Source organism: Phalangium opilio, unplaced genomic scaffold, assembly GCF_054372755.1.
Source record: "Phalangium opilio isolate 3A_F unplaced genomic scaffold, DU_Popi_V2 ptg000113l_1, whole genome shotgun sequence".
Lineage (NCBI taxonomy): Eukaryota > Metazoa > Arthropoda > Arachnida > Opiliones > Phalangiidae > Phalangium > Phalangium opilio.
The window spans coordinates 1261117-1277522 of NW_028324209.1; the positions used below are offsets into that span (position 1 = coordinate 1261117).

At 38.2% G+C, this 16406-nt stretch overlaps 5 protein-coding genes and 1 long non-coding RNA gene across 7 annotated transcripts; 3 read left to right on the plus strand and 3 right to left on the minus strand.

Moving 5' to 3' along the window:
- The first annotated feature begins 61 nt into the window (after positions 1-61).
- Positions 62-3899, plus strand: LOC149623207 (uncharacterized). The gene is made up of 8 exons (XM_089852375.1): positions 62-1206; positions 1266-1372; positions 1452-1539; positions 1748-1909; positions 1970-2102; positions 2379-2650; positions 2773-3011; positions 3202-3899. The coding sequence occupies exons 1-8, from the start codon at positions 1165-1167 to the stop codon at positions 3467-3469; spliced, it is 1311 nt and encodes a 436-aa protein (XP_089708501.1). The 5' UTR covers positions 62-1164; the 3' UTR covers positions 3470-3899.
- On the minus strand, positions 814-1594 carry LOC149623208 (uncharacterized). Its single transcript, XR_016374719.1, has 3 exons — positions 1236-1594; positions 1019-1167; positions 814-943 (listed from the first exon to the last, which is right to left on the minus strand). It is a non-coding gene; the product is annotated as an uncharacterized LOC149623208 (long non-coding RNA).
- LOC149623209 (astakine-like) lies at positions 3890-8552 on the minus strand. Of its 2 annotated transcripts, XM_089852413.1 has the most exons (4): positions 6174-8552; positions 5435-6141; positions 4569-4657; positions 3890-4171 (listed from the first exon to the last, which is right to left on the minus strand). In XM_089852413.1, exons 2-4 carry the CDS (start codon positions 5507-5509, stop codon positions 3982-3984), a joined length of 354 nt encoding a protein of 117 aa, XP_089708539.1. In that variant the 5' UTR covers positions 5510-6141; positions 6174-8552; the 3' UTR covers positions 3890-3981. The 2 variants fall into 2 exon arrangements, with proteins under 2 accessions (XP_089708539.1, XP_089708538.1); XM_089852412.1 differs by having other exon boundaries at positions 5435-8552.
- Positions 7091-11172, plus strand: LOC149623210 (protein RD3-like). The gene is made up of 4 exons (XM_089852378.1): positions 7091-7216; positions 8515-8740; positions 9094-9249; positions 10024-11172. The coding sequence occupies exons 2-4, from the start codon at positions 8627-8629 to the stop codon at positions 10306-10308; spliced, it is 555 nt and encodes a 184-aa protein (XP_089708504.1). The 5' UTR covers positions 7091-7216; positions 8515-8626; the 3' UTR covers positions 10309-11172.
- Positions 11030-12186, minus strand: LOC149623211 (putative protein BRICK1-B). The gene is made up of 3 exons (XM_089852414.1): positions 12027-12186; positions 11546-11628; positions 11030-11259 (listed from the first exon to the last, which is right to left on the minus strand). Exons 1-3 carry the CDS (start codon positions 12145-12147, stop codon positions 11233-11235), a joined length of 231 nt encoding a protein of 76 aa, XP_089708540.1. The 5' UTR covers positions 12148-12186; the 3' UTR covers positions 11030-11232.
- A 1350-nt stretch (positions 12187-13536) lies between these two features.
- Positions 13537-16332, plus strand: LOC149623212 (prostaglandin reductase-3-like). The gene is made up of 8 exons (XM_089852377.1): positions 13537-13670; positions 14304-14440; positions 14679-14862; positions 14933-15175; positions 15316-15387; positions 15458-15619; positions 15951-16136; positions 16195-16332. The coding sequence occupies exons 2-8, from the start codon at positions 14313-14315 to the stop codon at positions 16243-16245; spliced, it is 1026 nt and encodes a 341-aa protein (XP_089708503.1). The 5' UTR covers positions 13537-13670; positions 14304-14312; the 3' UTR covers positions 16246-16332.
- Positions 16333-16406: the final 74 nt, after the last annotated feature.

Sequence of the window (16406 nt, forward strand, 5' to 3'; positions counted from 1 at the left end):
ATTAGATTAGAATTAGATCCACTTCAATTAAATATGTTGATGCATCGTTTGATGATACTGCTATCTGGTGGAGTGAAACTAAAAATAAATTACATTGTCAATGTTTAATTTTAAAATAAGTTTAGATTATTCTAAATATTGTATTAGTAATTATACTAAAATTTATTTATTTAATTGTATATAGTTTTAAATATTATAGATGGCAGTATTAAAGATCGGCATAATGATCTAACTCCAATCAACAGTCAACAAAAGTTGTTTACACTCAAGTACAAGCTCACTCGCGCAACACTTCTGTTGCGTGATTAACATATTACGCACTACATTAAAGGGAATATAAATTAAATGAAAAACGTTTTTGTACAATAGGGCTCTATAATGGGAAAAATAAAGCAAATAGAAAATTTTATCGGCCAGGACCCTACAACTTTAAAGGGAGTATAAAGCAAATCCAAAAGTCTTAGAATTAGAAAAATATTTTCCAAAACTGTGCATTTTTTAAAAGTAAAATAAAAGATATGTACCTTTTACATGCCTAACAAGAGCAGGAGTATGCGAACGATGTGGATTTATTATATGCTTGAGCACCTTGTTGTTCCCATTCCCTGTTTAAACCTCCTTGATTTTATACGACATCCATATTGTAAACCATCCATACTTGTTGGAAAACTTTATTCTAGAACACTCACTCTGATTTTCAATACTCCTTGCTTATTTTCAAAAGTACCAAGTGAAAATACTTAGACCGCGATAGAGAAGTACGCGTATTTGTAACAAATATCATTTCAACGCGTACTTTTTATTTATACTTACCTTCGATCAAATGGGGAGTATTAGGCTAAACTTCGCATTGACGTGTCCGAGACACTTAAGCATTCGCTCAACGCCAAGAGGTGTTTCTGCACCTGTTTCTTTGTTGGAAATTCTCTAAAGAACCTTTTGACTTAAAACCGATACTTTTGCGATTAATATTGTATTACCATTGTCCAGCCCTAGCCTTAAAAAAAGAAACACTTACCATAGTTACTTTGAAAACACAGTATTCTACTCAAATCGGGAACGTTAGAGCTAGGCTTACAAGATATCCGGAACATGAAGAAAACTTAACAATTGTTCAAATTATTTTGGCTCCGTAGCTTTGATTTCAATTATAGCAACTGAGTAATGCTGTTTTGCAGCGAGAAAACCATCAGAGTTGCCACAAAAGTATAATTTCATAGTTTGATTATAATTACCGAGTGAAATAATTGTTCAATTCTTTTCAGAACAATTGGAGTTCGGACTTTGAAATTGACGTTTACAACCGTCCAGTTACGCTGTCTGATTTGGATTTTATTCTATTGAAAACTAGCGCTGCCATTTTGAACTTCAGGTAATTAGGCGATCTTAACTACCTCTTGTAATAAGATAATAACCATTAAGTACATTTGTTTGTTGATTTATTTTGACAGCGTTGTACTATCTTCACCATCGGACAGAGAACATGGCCAAGTTTCCAATGGTTTGTGGACAGGATTGATTGGAATGCTCGTTAGAAATGTAAGTCTACGATCGTTTTTGACAGAACTAAATATTGCGTTCACTAGAAAAGGCAGCAATTGGGTTGGAAACCGGACGTGGGTTCAATTTTCCAACCCAATAACACCACATACTTTCTTGCCAATATTTTACACCTTATCTGACCATTGAAAGCGACGTTACAGAAAGCCCCGCCCATAACGGTCATCGCATTATGATCGTTTTATAGGAATCGGACATAGCAATTGACACCATGATGATAAGTCCATCGAGGTATTCGGCAGTGCCATTTTCCAGCGCTTACCTTCACGACTCCATCGCGTTTGTCCTTGGTGAGCACAACCAGACTAGCTCGAATGGATGGTTCTTCGTCAATAGTTTATCAGTTGGGGTGAGTACTTCCACTGAGAAATGTATTTCCTCGCTTCGGTAAGGCTCACTTCCTTTCCAGGAATGGCTCGTGACTCTCCTGGCTGTTTCGATTTTCTTTTGGACGTTCATCTTGGCTTTAAAATGTCTTTCCATAACCGAACCACGTCCTGGAAAAATTTTCGCGTACTTGTGTAGAGTTATTCTGAAACAAGGTCAGTGATTTGGTTTGTTATAAATGGGGGTAGGCAACCCTCAGTATCGAGACATACAAGTGGGTTGATCCATAGCCGTCACCGCGCACTCTCTGGACCTAAAGCGCTTAGAGCGCAGCCGCCGAAAAAGCGATATGGTAGGCAGAGTTTTACCCCCGTATCTATCCCCCTTAGTTACATCGAAGAGGCTTATTAGCAGCAACAGGAAAACATAGAAACGACACAGCGAAAACTAGGGGATGAATGGTAAATCACAAGTGGTGTTTTTCTCTACAGACTTCAATTTGGAAGACCTTCGACGTTGTAATAGTTCAAACGCGTTTGCGATGTCCTTAGTTGACATGGTGTTTCTTTCGTGGATAATCTGTTTCATGTTTTGGAATATCATTTACGGATGCGTGCTGCAAGCCGTCACAAGCGTTTCGTCAAACGACAGACCAATCAACACACTGAATGAGTTAATTGACGCGGTGTTCCAGGGCCATTATGTTCTAGGTGCCCGTAAAGGCTCGGCGGAAGAGTCCATCATTCGTGTCATTTTGAGAAAGGTGATATTAGTAATAAAATAGTTCCACTTGAGTCCTGAGTTGTCTTAATTAATACTAAATACTTGCGCTTACATCAATCAGGGTTGGTGATAATCAGCTTCAAAGACGTGTTTTCTTTGCAGAAGTTATCATCACTTCGAAACTCAGTGCAGTCGTTAGATTTAGACGTTGATGTATTTCAGAAGATTTTGAACGAGAAATTGGCTTTCGCTACTACGGAAAAGCTTATCCGGGTAGCAATTCTAGAAAGGAACTTAATTGGTCAAGTCCGAGTCCTGCCCGAAAAGATATTACAGAAAATGACCGCTGTTGCTTTTCAGCCTGGTTTTTCATCAACTTGCATTTCATCTTTTAACAAATTGTAAGTGCATGTTTATCTATATCTATATAAATCAAAGTCCTGACTGACTGATAATCAACGCCCAGCCCAAACCTCCAGAATAGTATTCACCCCCTCTACGTATGATGACCTTCACGGCCGTAACACGCGTGAATAAGCTTAATATAATAGCCGATGCCAGTTCTAGTTATCGATTACCCGTATCATCTAGGATTGCAAATCTTCGTTCGTCGGGGCTACTTACGAAATGGGAGTCGGACATGATGCAGAGCTACTCGAATATAGAAAACACGTTGAAATCAGAATTTGATTCGTCTTTAAGTTTGATTACCATTAAAGAACTTCAAGATATATTTCTCATTTTAGTCATCGTATCCGCAGTGGCTTGTTTTATTCTGGCGCTTGAGAAACTTTACAAATACACGGAGACGACCTTCGAAGAGAATATGAATGACTTTTTACACTCTATTAAATTTTAATTTTTAATTACTAGAAAACAATTAATCATTTCTAGTACAGAGTATTGCAAACACGGTTTTAGGACCGAAGTAGAGGGCGATTTTGACTCGAAAATGTTCTAAGATATTTTTCCCTAAGGGCCACCCTAAAAGACAAGTCAAAACACTCCAATGTGTAAACGGTGTTCCTTGGGGCGCTTAGGGTAAAAGTCATCTTAGAACATTTTCAACTCAAAATTGCTCGTAGAAAAACTGTACTTTTTTAAATACCCTTTAAGGAATACCCTGTATAATAAAACTTCCTCAGATCATAAATTCTCTTTGTTTCTATATATTGTAAAACTATCACCTATATTTTAAGCCCTCTAGCAGACCCACACTTACGCATTATAGGGTTATGGTGTAACTATTGTAAGAACTTGATCAATAAAGTTACCAAAGTGCTTTATCAATTAAACATGTTTATTTCATTATCAAAGAAATTTCAAAATACTGATTCGAATAATGACACCAGTACATAGTGAAAGATATTTTTAATTTCGACAAAAGCCAGCTTTACACTGAAGTTCAGCGGAACAGGGGCAAATTGCGCGGTATGCTCCAATAACATTCAATTTATCGTTGGTTCCCGGTCGGATTGGCAATTGGATGTCCTCGGGTTTAGCACCAGGACGACAAGGGGAGTTCAGTTGTCCTACTTTTTGGCAAGTTGGTAGAACGTATCTATAACAAAACAAAGGCAAAAACCATTTTTCAATGTGCTAAGGTTGTACAGGACCCAACAATGATCTAAAGCTGAAGTTGTCGCGATTGAAAGGCTATCAGTTAAGTTTGAAGTTTGAACCAGTACTTGACCAACTTGACTCACAGAGGGCCTGACAACATTGCAAGCTGATGTTTGAGCTGAGAGAGGGGGGAGTAATTTTCTGCAACCCCAGTAGTGAAAAGTATCTATAGCTTTACTGCAGGGATGCTGCGACTAGTTATGCTGGGAAGTTTATTTCTAATAACCGACGGGCAAATATTTTATTAATACGAGTATTTTATTGTAAATATTAGTTGTAGGATATTTTAAAAAATATAACAAGAACGGTGACGGGTGTATTGTTTTAAAACGCACCTGGCCTGAGTTGGATAAACGCAGCATTCTCCTTCGTGGCAATCACCAGGAACGCTACAGGTTCCATTGTTATGGTGACAAGTGACAACCTATACACAATTTTCAAAATAAAGCCAATTTTGATTTTTACATCCTCAACAGACTATTTTGGAATTTAAACAAAGTTAAATATTGTCCAAGTCAAAAGAATGCTTTAGAATGCCTTGATACGTGACGCAAAAGGTCATCATATTGTCCGAGGGGTAACGCAATAACTCCTAGTTGCACTTTGCGCGATTCTTTTTCGGCATCGTTCTTAATGATTTTAAGTGACTTTGTTAGTTATTTGCCTCTCATGCCTGGCTAATCACCACTTCAATTCAAGTTACTTCATCTAAAATTACATTCGGAGGGTTTTCAACCCAAATTTGTCAAACGAGTGATTTCGGGACAAATTTGCAAATCCCATGCTTTGCAGTCAACAGTGAACCAAAGACCATATTGGTCCGTGATTCTAAAGCATTCAGGACGAACGTTTGTTTGCAAGCCTCACAGAGTACCTAGCTACTATTCCTAATGGCGAGTATCGCGTTTGAAGAGGAGCACGCAACAGTTTTGCGCTCGCCATTCCCCGAGTATCAGGCCGACCCTTTACGCAACTGAATCAAAGCTCTGATCAAAGTAATAAACAAAAACTCCGTGGCCCTTTCCCCATAATAAAACCTTTTTGGAACCAGCTTCCTCCAAGATAAAACGATACCTCGTCGCCAAAGTTATTGAACAACAATCGGCTGCCCATTGCTCGCCATAGAGCGGAAGAGCCGGACTTGACAAATAGCAAATGTCTGGCGCCGAATTGAAACCGACAAATATGGAAAAACACATACCTGAAGAGCTACGAGAACAGCGAAAACGAATAGACACGACTTCATTGTGCTTGGAGTTAAAGGTTTATGATGCATTTTCAACGCGAAGCAGTTGCTTTTATATCAAACTCCTATCACAACCTGTTTTTCAATTATACACCTGTCAAGAAGCTGCCAAAAAAAATTATTTTATTTTTATATTATAATTTTGGGAATTGCGATTGTATAATGAAGCGTCACTTCATCTCTGAAGTTTTTTGTTGAACAAATTTTTAACGCGCTTCTCTTTATTCCGACTGGCACTTACAAAAACCTGTCTAGCCTTTCGTGCAAGTGATTTTCGGCAGGATATAACAAGAGGTAGCTGGTGCAACATTTTAAAAACCCAGCACCTATAGGTCAGCCGAGCGCACAAGGTGCAAGGCGAAGCGAGATAGATCATTCGCTTAATGATTAGTCTACACTGAAATCTACCTTTTCCCACAAAATCCGTCTAGGCCCTCATGTACTGATAGTCATATCTTATTCAGAAAGTTGTTTATTTGGATGATTATTCTTCATGCACAGTCACAAATAACTCGCAATTCGTTAATTTCCGAATTTGATTAAACTGCCTGGTTGAATCAATAACACTAAGAGAAAGTTGATCAGAAGTAGTTTGTTCACGAGTTCATCTAAAGGTTGACAACAAGTTTCGAAATAAAACGAACTTTGACCCACGAATCTACCTTGGCCACATGCCTTTGACCCACGAATCTACCTTGGCCACATGCCTTTGACCCACGAATCTACCTGGGCCACATGCCTTTGACCTATTTCAAATAGCTGCCTTCTTTGAAGTCCCTTTTAAGAATATTGTTATCGACATCCATCAAATTAGAAACTGTAAGCCATTTTCAATTTGTGGTTTAATTACAATAAATTGCGTAATATTACGAGAGAGTGAATATTTGCAAAATTTTCCTTATGAGATTCTATAGCAAACACTTCGACTAAATTCTCAGTATAGTGAGAGTGGTTCTTATTATTATTATCAACCATGACCTTCATACGCGTAGTTTCAGAATAAGAGGATAGATATCATTTACACCAGGAGGCCATAGGCTACTTGGCGGGCAAAGCGAAGTACCAAGTAGCCTGGCGTCCTGGTGTAAAGGGTATCAATCCTTCGCCGGTTTTCGGGGTCGGGGTCACTAATTATCAGTCAGACAGACAGTCAGCACTTTTCCTTATGCTCGCTTAAAGGCCGACTACCAGCGAAAAGGGTTCCAGCGAACTGAAAACCGAGCATCGAGACTAACTTTGCTAGAAACACATTGTACGGCTTTCAGTTTGCTAGAACGCTTCCAACTTTTACCACAGCGGGGATTCGAAAATCGGCACGGTCGCTCCATTGTTAGTCTCAATGCTCGGTTTTCAGTTCGCTCGAGATCTACGCTGGAAGTCGGCCTTTAATATAGATATAGATATCACCAGCTTGTAATACGCGTCTTTCTTGCTCAGGCTATTATAGTTACGAGATCATAACATCTTCCAAGAAAATCTTCTCGCGTGCTAGAAGACATCAATAGATAGTTCAGGCGCCTCTACCGCTTCATGAGTCGCGCCCATTCCTTCAATAATATTCAATTGCAGTTTAGAGATTTATCAATTATTGACAAATGGGTCGGTCATTGATAAAAAGTTAGATTTACGGAAATGTTAACGGTTCATAGTGTTCAGATTCCGAGGTTAAGTAATTTGGTTTTTGGATTATTATAGCCCAGCTTATCAGTCAGTCAGTCTGGACTTTTACTTATATAGGTAAGTCCAAGCAAATGATACTATGTTAGATTTTTAGCCACATCGTATAATGTATATCTACCATGGGGCTCTTAGTTTGTCACGCGATGGAAGACGGCGCCGACGTCGTGGTCGTCGTAGTGGCTGCTTCGCCATTTGGGTTGTGGTTTGGGAACAGAATGTCATAAGAATCTGGCGTTTGTGGTATTTGCGCGCATCTATACTCTTAAGTATGGGACGTATTGATTTCCTCGTGTTGGGAAATTAGAGCCCGCTCGTTTATATACACGCAATTACAAATGCGCGCGTAAAATATGTAAGAAGAGCGTGGGATGTGGATTTATTATGGGAGTGACCATCTTGTTAAGTTAACTATATTCGCAGAAATCATGAACAGATTCAGTCTTCACCATTTCAAAAACACGATTAGTGCTATACCTTTACCCGTTAGCCGCTACCTGTTCGCTCTAATTTCAACTAGGCTACGTTTCATCCGCAGCTTCGTTCGGGGAGTTTTGAGTAAATACTTGATAAAGCCCCGCTAACGACGTAAAAAACATATTACGAAGAAGTATGTCGTAAAGTTGCAACACGAAAATTTCTCTTAAAGGCCGACTTCCATCGAAAAGAGTTCTAGCGAACTGAAAACCGAGCATCGAGTTTAACAATGGAGCGACCGTGCCGATTTTCGAAGCCCCGCAATAGAGGGGAAAGCAAAAATTCGAGAGGAAATAAATTTAAAAGGATTTCTATTGTGTATCTTCAGTTCGCTAGAACCACATTGCACGGCTTTCAGTTAGCGAGAACCCTTCCAACTTTTGACCCAGCGGGGCTTCGAAAATCGGTACGGTCGCTTCATTGTTAGTATCGATGCTCGGTTTTCAGTTCGCTAGAACCCTTTTCGCTGGAAGTCGGCCTTTAAAGGGAGAACGAAAGGGCTTGTGCTCACACCTTAAATTTTTCAGGGATAAAAAAGATCCCATTCTCCCTTAAAAAAACTAGCGATAGTAATGAAGTCAAACCTCAATCGATAAAGCATTAATATTTATGGGTTTTTTTAAAACAATTCATTATAAATAATTGTTTTGAAGAAATGTTTATCCGCTTGGCACGATCCCTTAAAACGTTTTCGTACGTTAGTCTTCGAATATGTTTGCGATTATTTACGGTCCATTAAAAGATTCGGGTTCTCTCCAACAAGACCCTTTGAAAAGTCGGGGGTAAAATAAAAGTTTGGTGCTTGAAAACCTTTCTCGTCATACTTATATCATTAAATTTACTCGTGGTAACTACCTCAATCTTTCTCTTATATAGCTTAGATGAAGCTATCGTTTCCTTCATAGACAGAACTTGAAATCGGACAAGTTAGGTTGTTCCTGATTTCCGCAAAAATATCGCCATCAAGAATAATTAGTGTTGTAAAAATTAGTAATGTGGTCGACTTTGGCCAATTGGGTTAAAGGAGACGAATTTAACGAGTCAGAAGATGTTATTGGTCGAAACAAAAATCGCCAACAAATTATCATCGATTCATTAACTGGAGAGGTATTTAAAAAACAAATAATTTCGTTTGTCTGCCGCTTGGAGGACGTTGAAGTACACTCTCAGTCCGTGATTAATTACGCTCAAGTTGGGAAAATAATTAAAGATAGAAACAATGATGGATATTTGATTATGTCGAGATCTTATCAAAATTATGGAGGATTGAAAATGGAGTGGGAATAAGTGGTGTTGTTATATTATGATTAAAGACTTGAGTGTTATGATTAAATATAAAAACCCACGGATTTTACACACCAAAGAAAAAAATCACTAAAATCTTGAATTTTGATGAATTTATACGCTACAATAACACGGCATTTAATTAAGCAATTAAATAATAACCATAAAAATTGCAGGTATTTGCCGAAATTCGTTACAAGGAAAAATTGAAAGAATCCCATTCGTTGACTGAAAGAGCCGCCGATTATACATGGTTGTCTATTAAAAATAGGCAAACCAAATATACTCTGTCTGATATGGAGAAATATCAGTTGGACAAGGCTTGCTCTCAGGTTAGTAAAATGAACCAGGGATAGATTTAATTTTAGAAGTAGGAATGGAGAACAGAGTAATGTCTGGTCGCGCCTCAAAGTTCCGGACCCCCTTCCACGAGACGGGGGGGGGGTATGAAAGAAGAGGCGGGGTCATAGGGTCAGGGGTAAAAAGGAATCACGTATTTTTCGCCGTCCCCGTCAGCAACGTCATCAAAACGTACTTTAAGCGAGCCGCCAATAAGATAATTTAAAATTTTCGTTATCCGTGTTGGAGGGAGGGGCTCTATACTGGGTGGTCTATGAGTCGGACTGAAGTAAATACTAACCGTTCTCCATTCCCGCTTCTAAAATTACATCTATCCCTGAATGAACCATTCAACTTGAAGCGAGTCTCGGCTCCCTCCTATCTCTTACCTCAGTTTTGGCGATCATATTGGAAGTCGTCAGCTCAGGCCATACGATTTAGACTACCAATGTTTATGGCAGTACTACGTACGCAAACGTCATATCCTTCTATCTCTTAGCTCAGTGTCATCCCCCCCTACTGAGAGCGTACAGTATCCCCTCTTACAAGATCGCGCCCAGAGGGAGGGATACACAGTCTACACCCCTCTCTACCACCACTAGTCTATAGAAGTTTAGCTAGAGCACCACAGGTGCCGACATTTGCTTTAAGGATGTCGTAACTCAAGCATAATTTATAAAATAAGCGGAAAATTCCTCGTAAACAAAAACTGAAGCAATTTTACACCCGCCTTGAAATATCGACAAATTTTTCAAATCTGATTTCAGGTGTCTCCATCTATGTGCAATAATATCATCTTAGCATTTCGCGAACACAGCGCCTGTGAATATGACGTATCAAAAATCGCTCCCATAATGCATCGCGTCATTGACGACGCTGTAACCAGTCAGAAAAAGCTCGAGGAAGAGCTTGAACTCAAACAGGAATTCGAACGAAAAGCCGCGAAATACAGAAGACATTCTAACACCAGTTGGTCAAGAATTCGGCCCAGAGAAAATCACAATAAAATACATCCCATAATGTTAACTGAACAGCTACATCTCAACCCATAAAAACACTAAGCAAAACTATTGAAGATTTACCAGTATAATGTACTAAAACCATAAGCCTATATCAAAAAATATAAATCATCATAAGCTTAACAAGTTAATAAGATATAATCACCTTTGTTTAACTTATGGTATAAATCATAGCCCTATAATACCCATCATAAGTATGGTTAAAGGGACAGTAAAATAGCAACGACGGATTGGTAAAAATTGTTTGAAATACGTGACGCCAAGATACAAAGACCCCATTAGGAGTGGGACTGGACACTTAGTCCTTAATTTTCGCGAGATTGCAGCACCAATGCCCAAATGTGTTAGTTTCTTTGAACCACGCCTTTCCTCAGTCACGCCCCCCCCCCCCCGATGCGCTTTACAGTCCCTTTAAAAGGACGTCCCCTTGTGGCGGGTTTTTCAAAAATTACCAATGGCCTACAGTCTTAATTTCAACCTATAACTACACTCGACCAAGGATGAATAATCACAGTAGGTCATGCCTTTACTGATTTATTCGGTTTCAGTTTGGAGGAGAAATGTTTAAACACAGATAGCGCAATTATCTTAATTTTGTTTAGCATGTCAATATCACGGGTCAATATGGCAGACTCATACTTACGAATATTACAGGGTTATGATCATACTCAAGGGCAATGGGAAGGAGCAATTGAAAAATAGGTAAACTGTAACACATAGGAAAGATATTTATGGCAATAATTGAAGAGACACATTTGAAATGCTAATGGGCAGCTTTTAATAGTTCCTTATGGCATAGAACTGAACTGAATTGAACATGTGAGAAAAAATATACTAGATTATCTAGACATATGGAAAAATCTTGAAGAAGACAGTCTTATATCACAAAATATGAAACCCCCCCAAATACACCATATGTGGTCCAAAATTTGGTGAAAGAGAAATTGACATTGTTCCTTATGTCAATGTTTCACCTTTTGTTACCTGCAAAACAATACTTCTTTTTAATAAAAACAAATATTCTATTTCAAGCAAATGCTTTGCATCTTTGAATATATCAGATGCAACAATAAACAAGTTGTCCTAAGCAAATAAATAATATATCAAAAGTCAAAACGTTTTTTGTTTAAACAATTTTTTGATATTTGAAAGCTTTTTCTCATTCCAAACCACATAAATTATCTATTTCTATTTGTTTTGAAGTTCAAAGAATTATTGCAAACACACGCAATTTCAAGAACACTAGTTAATAACGGAGTTGATATCTTACCCTGGCTTCCAAATACTCAATCTTCCTTTCCAAAGACGTTAACTTCTCATTTAGAGTCTCAATTCGTGATCGGCAAGACATATCTGTAACAATAGGTAAAACTATTTAAATAAGCGCCTTTAAAGGATATCATATGAATGAAAGTAAGTATATTGAGGGATTTAAAGGTGTGATAGCAGTGTTTATCATCTATCCAAATGTTAAGATGGGGATAAGATGGCAACTTTATCTCCCATAATGGTTTTTAGGTTAATTGCAACAAGGTTTGGGTAAGGGTTTCCGTCTTCATGTCACAGAGAAAATTATCTTTCAATAACATTGATTCTTTTATGTGTTAAGAAGATATTTCGATTTCTAATAGGAATTATTAAAAGGCACAACAAGACAAACAAGAACGCAACACTACCTAAGCCTTGGTTTAACACTAGTGTTTCACCAAATAATCCCACTTAAAATTCAATGTTTGAACGGTTTTTATTACCAAATGAGTTTAGGAAATCGGCGATTTTCTTTATACTTCCAGATATTACTTCGATGTACTCTCGATTAGCCCAATCTTGTTGAATTTGCTTTTGAATCGCTTCTCTTTCCACCGTCGCCATTTTCCTTCTATCGTCCTGTATGAAAGACGGACAGCTACCAAGTTTATCACGCGATGGTGTCGCCATCTCGAAGCCTAAATAAGAAATGTATCAGTCAAATTTCCCGCCCTTTCTTTTAGTTCCCTTGGTTGCACACAGATGGCGCCACAAGCGCACGATATAGTTAATTGGGTCCTATTGGGGTGGTTCAACAGGTCAAAAACCCAACTCTCGGATCAGCGGCGGGAAATTCAAAGGAACCGAAAATTTACAATAAGTTCAATGGATAGGTGGTAGGTTTTTTTCGGAATATCCAAGTCATATTGATCCAAATGACCTGAAATTTTAATGACACGTTTGTTTTTACGTATCTATTATACTGCAAAAGTTTAGATCGGATTTTTTTTAAATAAAAAATTTCCAATGGCTAAATGATGTATTCAGAGTTAACGTTGAATGTATCTTCGGATCTAATCTAGTATAATAGAACAGAACAAAATTATTTCGGAGGCAACAACTTGGGAGTTTAATTGCTTCATTAAAGGAAAAAACTTGAGCATTCTTTGTAAGCTTTGGAGTAAATAAATGATGAGGAAACAAAAAGAAAGATTGAAATATTTAAAAATAAAAATAAACAACACTAATCAATGGCTTCAATGCTCGGGTAAATAAAAATTACTGTCAATCCATAAAAGTCTAATAAGCACTTGTAATACTCAAGGACTATGTAAGTTGACATAGCCGATTATAAAGTATGTGTCAGATCTAATCACTCATATTTAATCAGAATAAAAAGATTTAGATTATATATTTTTAAGGTGTCACCCATTATGCTGCTGACTTGCGGTTTTAAAAATACCTACCCAAGTTTGCTATCGAAACTGGAGATAAAGATAACTTTAGCCCGAACAATTCTGTTTTAATAGAAATAAGTTTAACCAAGAAGGAATTTACTATAGTAAATTAATTCTTGGTTTAACCAAAACCTTTATGCAATTTCTGAAAGCTTAGGCAAATAATACACAAATCGTTAGAAGGACCCATAGTGTTTATCAAAGGCAAATAACAATAACAGAACGTGGAGCAGCAAGAAGTCAGAAATATAATACGTACTTCCAGAAGGGGATAATTGAAGAAGGATGCCGCTCATTATATACTCAGAAGTATATAATACTTCTCTTCCACTATCCCCTTCTGTTGATACTTATCAGAACTAATACATTGTTTTGAAAGCTTGATTAGAAAAAATATATATTTTTTTTAAACATGTTTCTGGGACTTCTCCACACCAATATTTTTTAAAGGCCTATTAGCGCATTATGCCAATGAACCTTTTACTTATTAGGAGCTGTTGTTGACTTATGACTAAATAACGTATACAGTCTGCGACTGATAAAAAAGCTAGATAAAAATGCCCTTGAAAATATATTTCCTCGGCCTCCCCAATCACAATTTCACAAAAATACTTTGCATTCACTATTCAGGCAGCTCCTCGCCGTAACGGATCGTTTTAGTCGCGGGAAACATCTGTCGTAACTCGAAAGGTAAATGTTTCACCTTTTTCACCTTTATAACAAACATTATGTTATAACTCAACTGCGGGTAGATTTTGAATATAATGTACGCGTTTAACGATACCTATTTTCCTGGTAAATATGGGAGAAAAACAATAATTTTTGAGCATTCAAAGTCGCGTTTTTCTATGAGATAAAAGATTATTCACTACTTACGAGGTTACCACCCCCTTTTCGGAGAGTTCTTCTGTTTTAAGGCTACTGAGCGCGACGAACTGATAGCGCCGTTAGGATTGATGGCGTTTGCTAAAGGGATAGTCACTTAGCGCAACCGTTTCACAAGCTATACCATATTTATTGACTATACTAAAGGGATTACAATTAATATTTAAGAGTTATTAGTTTGGAAGTGCTTAAACGATTACACGCAACCCGTACAGTGGTTAGTCCCTCGGAATAGAAATAAATTGATAGTTAAAGTCGTAAAAAGGGTTTGCTTCTTAAAAAAGAGCGTCATGCAGCTATTTTAATTGGGTGGGCGTAGACAGGAATCTCATCCTGGTTTGCAGTACCATTAGACACTCAAAACAATCCCATGTACTAGCGTACTATCATGTCATATTACGCTAACTTAGCAAAAATATATCGCCCATCTATTTATAGAAGTTCAACATGGCTCTACCTAGCACGTTTAAGAAACTGGTCGCTCAAACATTGACTTCGGACTTCCGAAAAGCAGTAGAGGTCATTTCAGTACCCATGCAAACACCAGGACCCGATGAAGTTTTGGTCAAAATTAAGTCAGTATTTAAGCTGCGAAAAAAAAAATAGAAGCGATACAGGGAATCTTTATCTGTCCTCCACTGATGATGCTTCACTTTGTGGGGGGGGGGGTGGGGGTACTTAGCTCCGCCCTTGCCTAGTTCTGGCAAGCCGACGTTTGCTTTAAAAACCAACACGATTCCCTGCATCGCTTTAAATTTTTCCTAAATAAGAAAATATGGAAGGTGAACTGATTGATACCTTGTCTCTTCACAGATACGCGGGTGTTAACGCCACAGACGTGAACGTAACCGCGGGGCGTTACGGTAAAACTCAACTACCCTTCGGAGTTGGACTGGAGTTTGTCGGGGAGGTTGTGCAAGTAGGAAAGGATGTACTTCATCTTAAACCAGGACAGATTGTTGCCAGTTTTATGCAAGGATGTTTCTCGGAGTATTTAGTAAGTAAAGGAACTGGGAGATGAGGTCATTATGTTGAAAAATTAACAATAAGATCTGTTTTCGTTGTAGGTAGCGCACGAAACTCACGTTTTCCCGTTACCCGATTCCAAGCCCGAGTACATCTCATTACTAATTAGCGGATTGACCGCCACCATTGGTTTGGATATAGCTGGTGAGATTAAACCTGGTAACAAGGTCTTGGTGACCGCGGCCGCTGGTGCCTTGGGACAAATTTGTGTTCAGTATTTGAAACAGGAAGGTTGCCACGTTATTGGTCTATGTTCCACGGCCGAGAAAGCCAAAATTATCACCGTAAGTATTTCACTATATCTATTTAGATTCTGTCTACATTAGGCCTATTTTCATCCTTGGTTTTCTTATAAGACCCATGTTTTTCAAGCGTGACTAACAGATACAGACAAAACTGGGTTACTAATTATTGTTTTTCAAAGGACTTGGGATGTGATCACGTTATCAATTACAAAGAAGAGGATTTGGATCAAGTATTAAAGGACACTTACCCCGTAAGTCCTCGTCAGTGTTTTGTTGATTCAATTATTGAAATGAGTTGTGTGACTAATTATATGCATTTAGGATGGTTTGGACGTTATCTGGGAAACGATTGGTGGTAGTGTCTTTCAAACGCTCAGCCGTCACTTGGCCATTAAGGGAAGACTAGTCGTCATTGGAGCCATAACAGGGTACAAAGCGGAAGGAAATCTACCCAAAGTTGATTTGGGGGAGTTACCCGTTCAAGTAAGCCATTGCCACTATTATCAAAAACAAATAGGGGGAAGTACGTATCAAAGGGGCATTTCGCGAGGCGTCGAGGAAGTCGCGGATGAATACACTTCCCCAAAACTATTTTCTCCTCGTCTGTTGAACGAACTTGTGGTGTAGCGTGTAAGAAACTTTCTCTCGGTAACTTGCCTCTGTCTGATTGGATGATTTGAAATTTCGTGCTGCAAACCGTGTTTTTTATGGGAAAGGGACGCTTTACACTAGATTAAGCTGGAGATACGCGCGCGCTCCCTCCTATTTACTTCTGCTAGTATCATTTCCTGAGCGCTATATTTCTTATTCATAGCTTCTTTTCAAATCGGCCGCTATTCGTGGTTTCCTGTTACCACATTATGCCCATCTTTTCGGAGAGTATTTCGTCAAACTCTTAAAATCCTTCCAAGATGGTAAAATAAAGTTCAACTTGGACGATGGTTCTCAAACATCGGAAGGAAAATTCGTCGGTCTTGAAGGAGCCATACGTGGAGTAGAGGTATAACTATCTTTCTAATAAGTATTTATTCAAAATCTAATTTTCAACTATTACACAGTATTTGCACAGTGGAAAAAGCGCGGGAAAGGTGTACATTACCATTCAGTAAACAACGAAACGTGTTGAAAGATCATACTTATACTAATTGAATTGTTTTGTAAAGCTAATATTATACCTATTAAATACATTTCATCCATGTTACGCGCATATTTTGACATACTAAATAACACTAAACATGACATTAAATTGTGTGTCCTAGTAGTACATCAT

Bases quoted from the DNA above. Each gene is read 5' to 3' on its own strand.
- LOC149623211 (XM_089852414.1), bottom strand. From the start codon at position 12,147: ATGGCGACGGTGGAAAGAGAAGCGATTCAAAAGCAAATTCAACAAGAT. The intron at 11,629-12,026 runs GTAATAAAAACC...CTATTGTTACAG, and splicing joins CGATTTCCTAAACTCATTTG to ATATGTCTTGCCGATCACGA. The intron at 11,260-11,545 runs GTAAGATATCAA...ATTGTTTTGCAG, and splicing joins TTGAGTATTTGGAAGCCAGG to GTAACAAAAGGTGAAACATT.
- LOC149623209 (XM_089852413.1), bottom strand. From the start codon at position 5,509: ATGCATCATAAACCTTTAACTCCAAGCACAATGAAGTCGTGTCTATTC. The intron at 4,658-5,434 runs GTATGTGTTTTT...AATTGTGTATAG, and splicing joins CTGTTCTCGTAGCTCTTCAG to GTTGTCACTTGTCACCATAA. The intron at 4,172-4,568 runs GTGCGTTTTAAA...GTTTTGTTATAG, and splicing joins GTTTATCCAACTCAGGCCAG to ATACGTTCTACCAACTTGCC.
- LOC149623207 (XM_089852375.1), top strand. From the start codon at position 1,165: ATGCTGTTTTGCAGCGAGAAAACCATCAGAGTTGCCACAAAA. The intron at 1,910-1,969 runs GTGAGTACTTCC...CTTCCTTTCCAG, and splicing joins TCAATAGTTTATCAGTTGGG to GAATGGCTCGTGACTCTCCT. The intron at 3,012-3,201 runs GTAAGTGCATGT...CGTATCATCTAG, and splicing joins ATTTCATCTTTTAACAAATT to GATTGCAAATCTTCGTTCGT.
- LOC149623212 (XM_089852377.1), top strand. From the start codon at position 14,313: ATGGCTCTACCTAGCACGTTTAAGAAACTGGTCGCTCAAACATTGACT. The intron at 14,441-14,678 runs GTCAGTATTTAA...GTCTCTTCACAG, and splicing joins GAAGTTTTGGTCAAAATTAA to ATACGCGGGTGTTAACGCCA. The intron at 15,176-15,315 runs GTAAGTATTTCA...TGTTTTTCAAAG, and splicing joins AGAAAGCCAAAATTATCACC to GACTTGGGATGTGATCACGT.
- LOC149623210 (XM_089852378.1), top strand. From the start codon at position 8,627: ATGTGGTCGACTTTGGCCAATTGGGTTAAAGGAGACGAATTTAACGAG. The intron at 8,741-9,093 runs GTATTTAAAAAA...TAAAAATTGCAG, and splicing joins TCGATTCATTAACTGGAGAG to GTATTTGCCGAAATTCGTTA. The intron at 9,250-10,023 runs GTTAGTAAAATG...ATCTGATTTCAG, and splicing joins TGGACAAGGCTTGCTCTCAG to GTGTCTCCATCTATGTGCAA.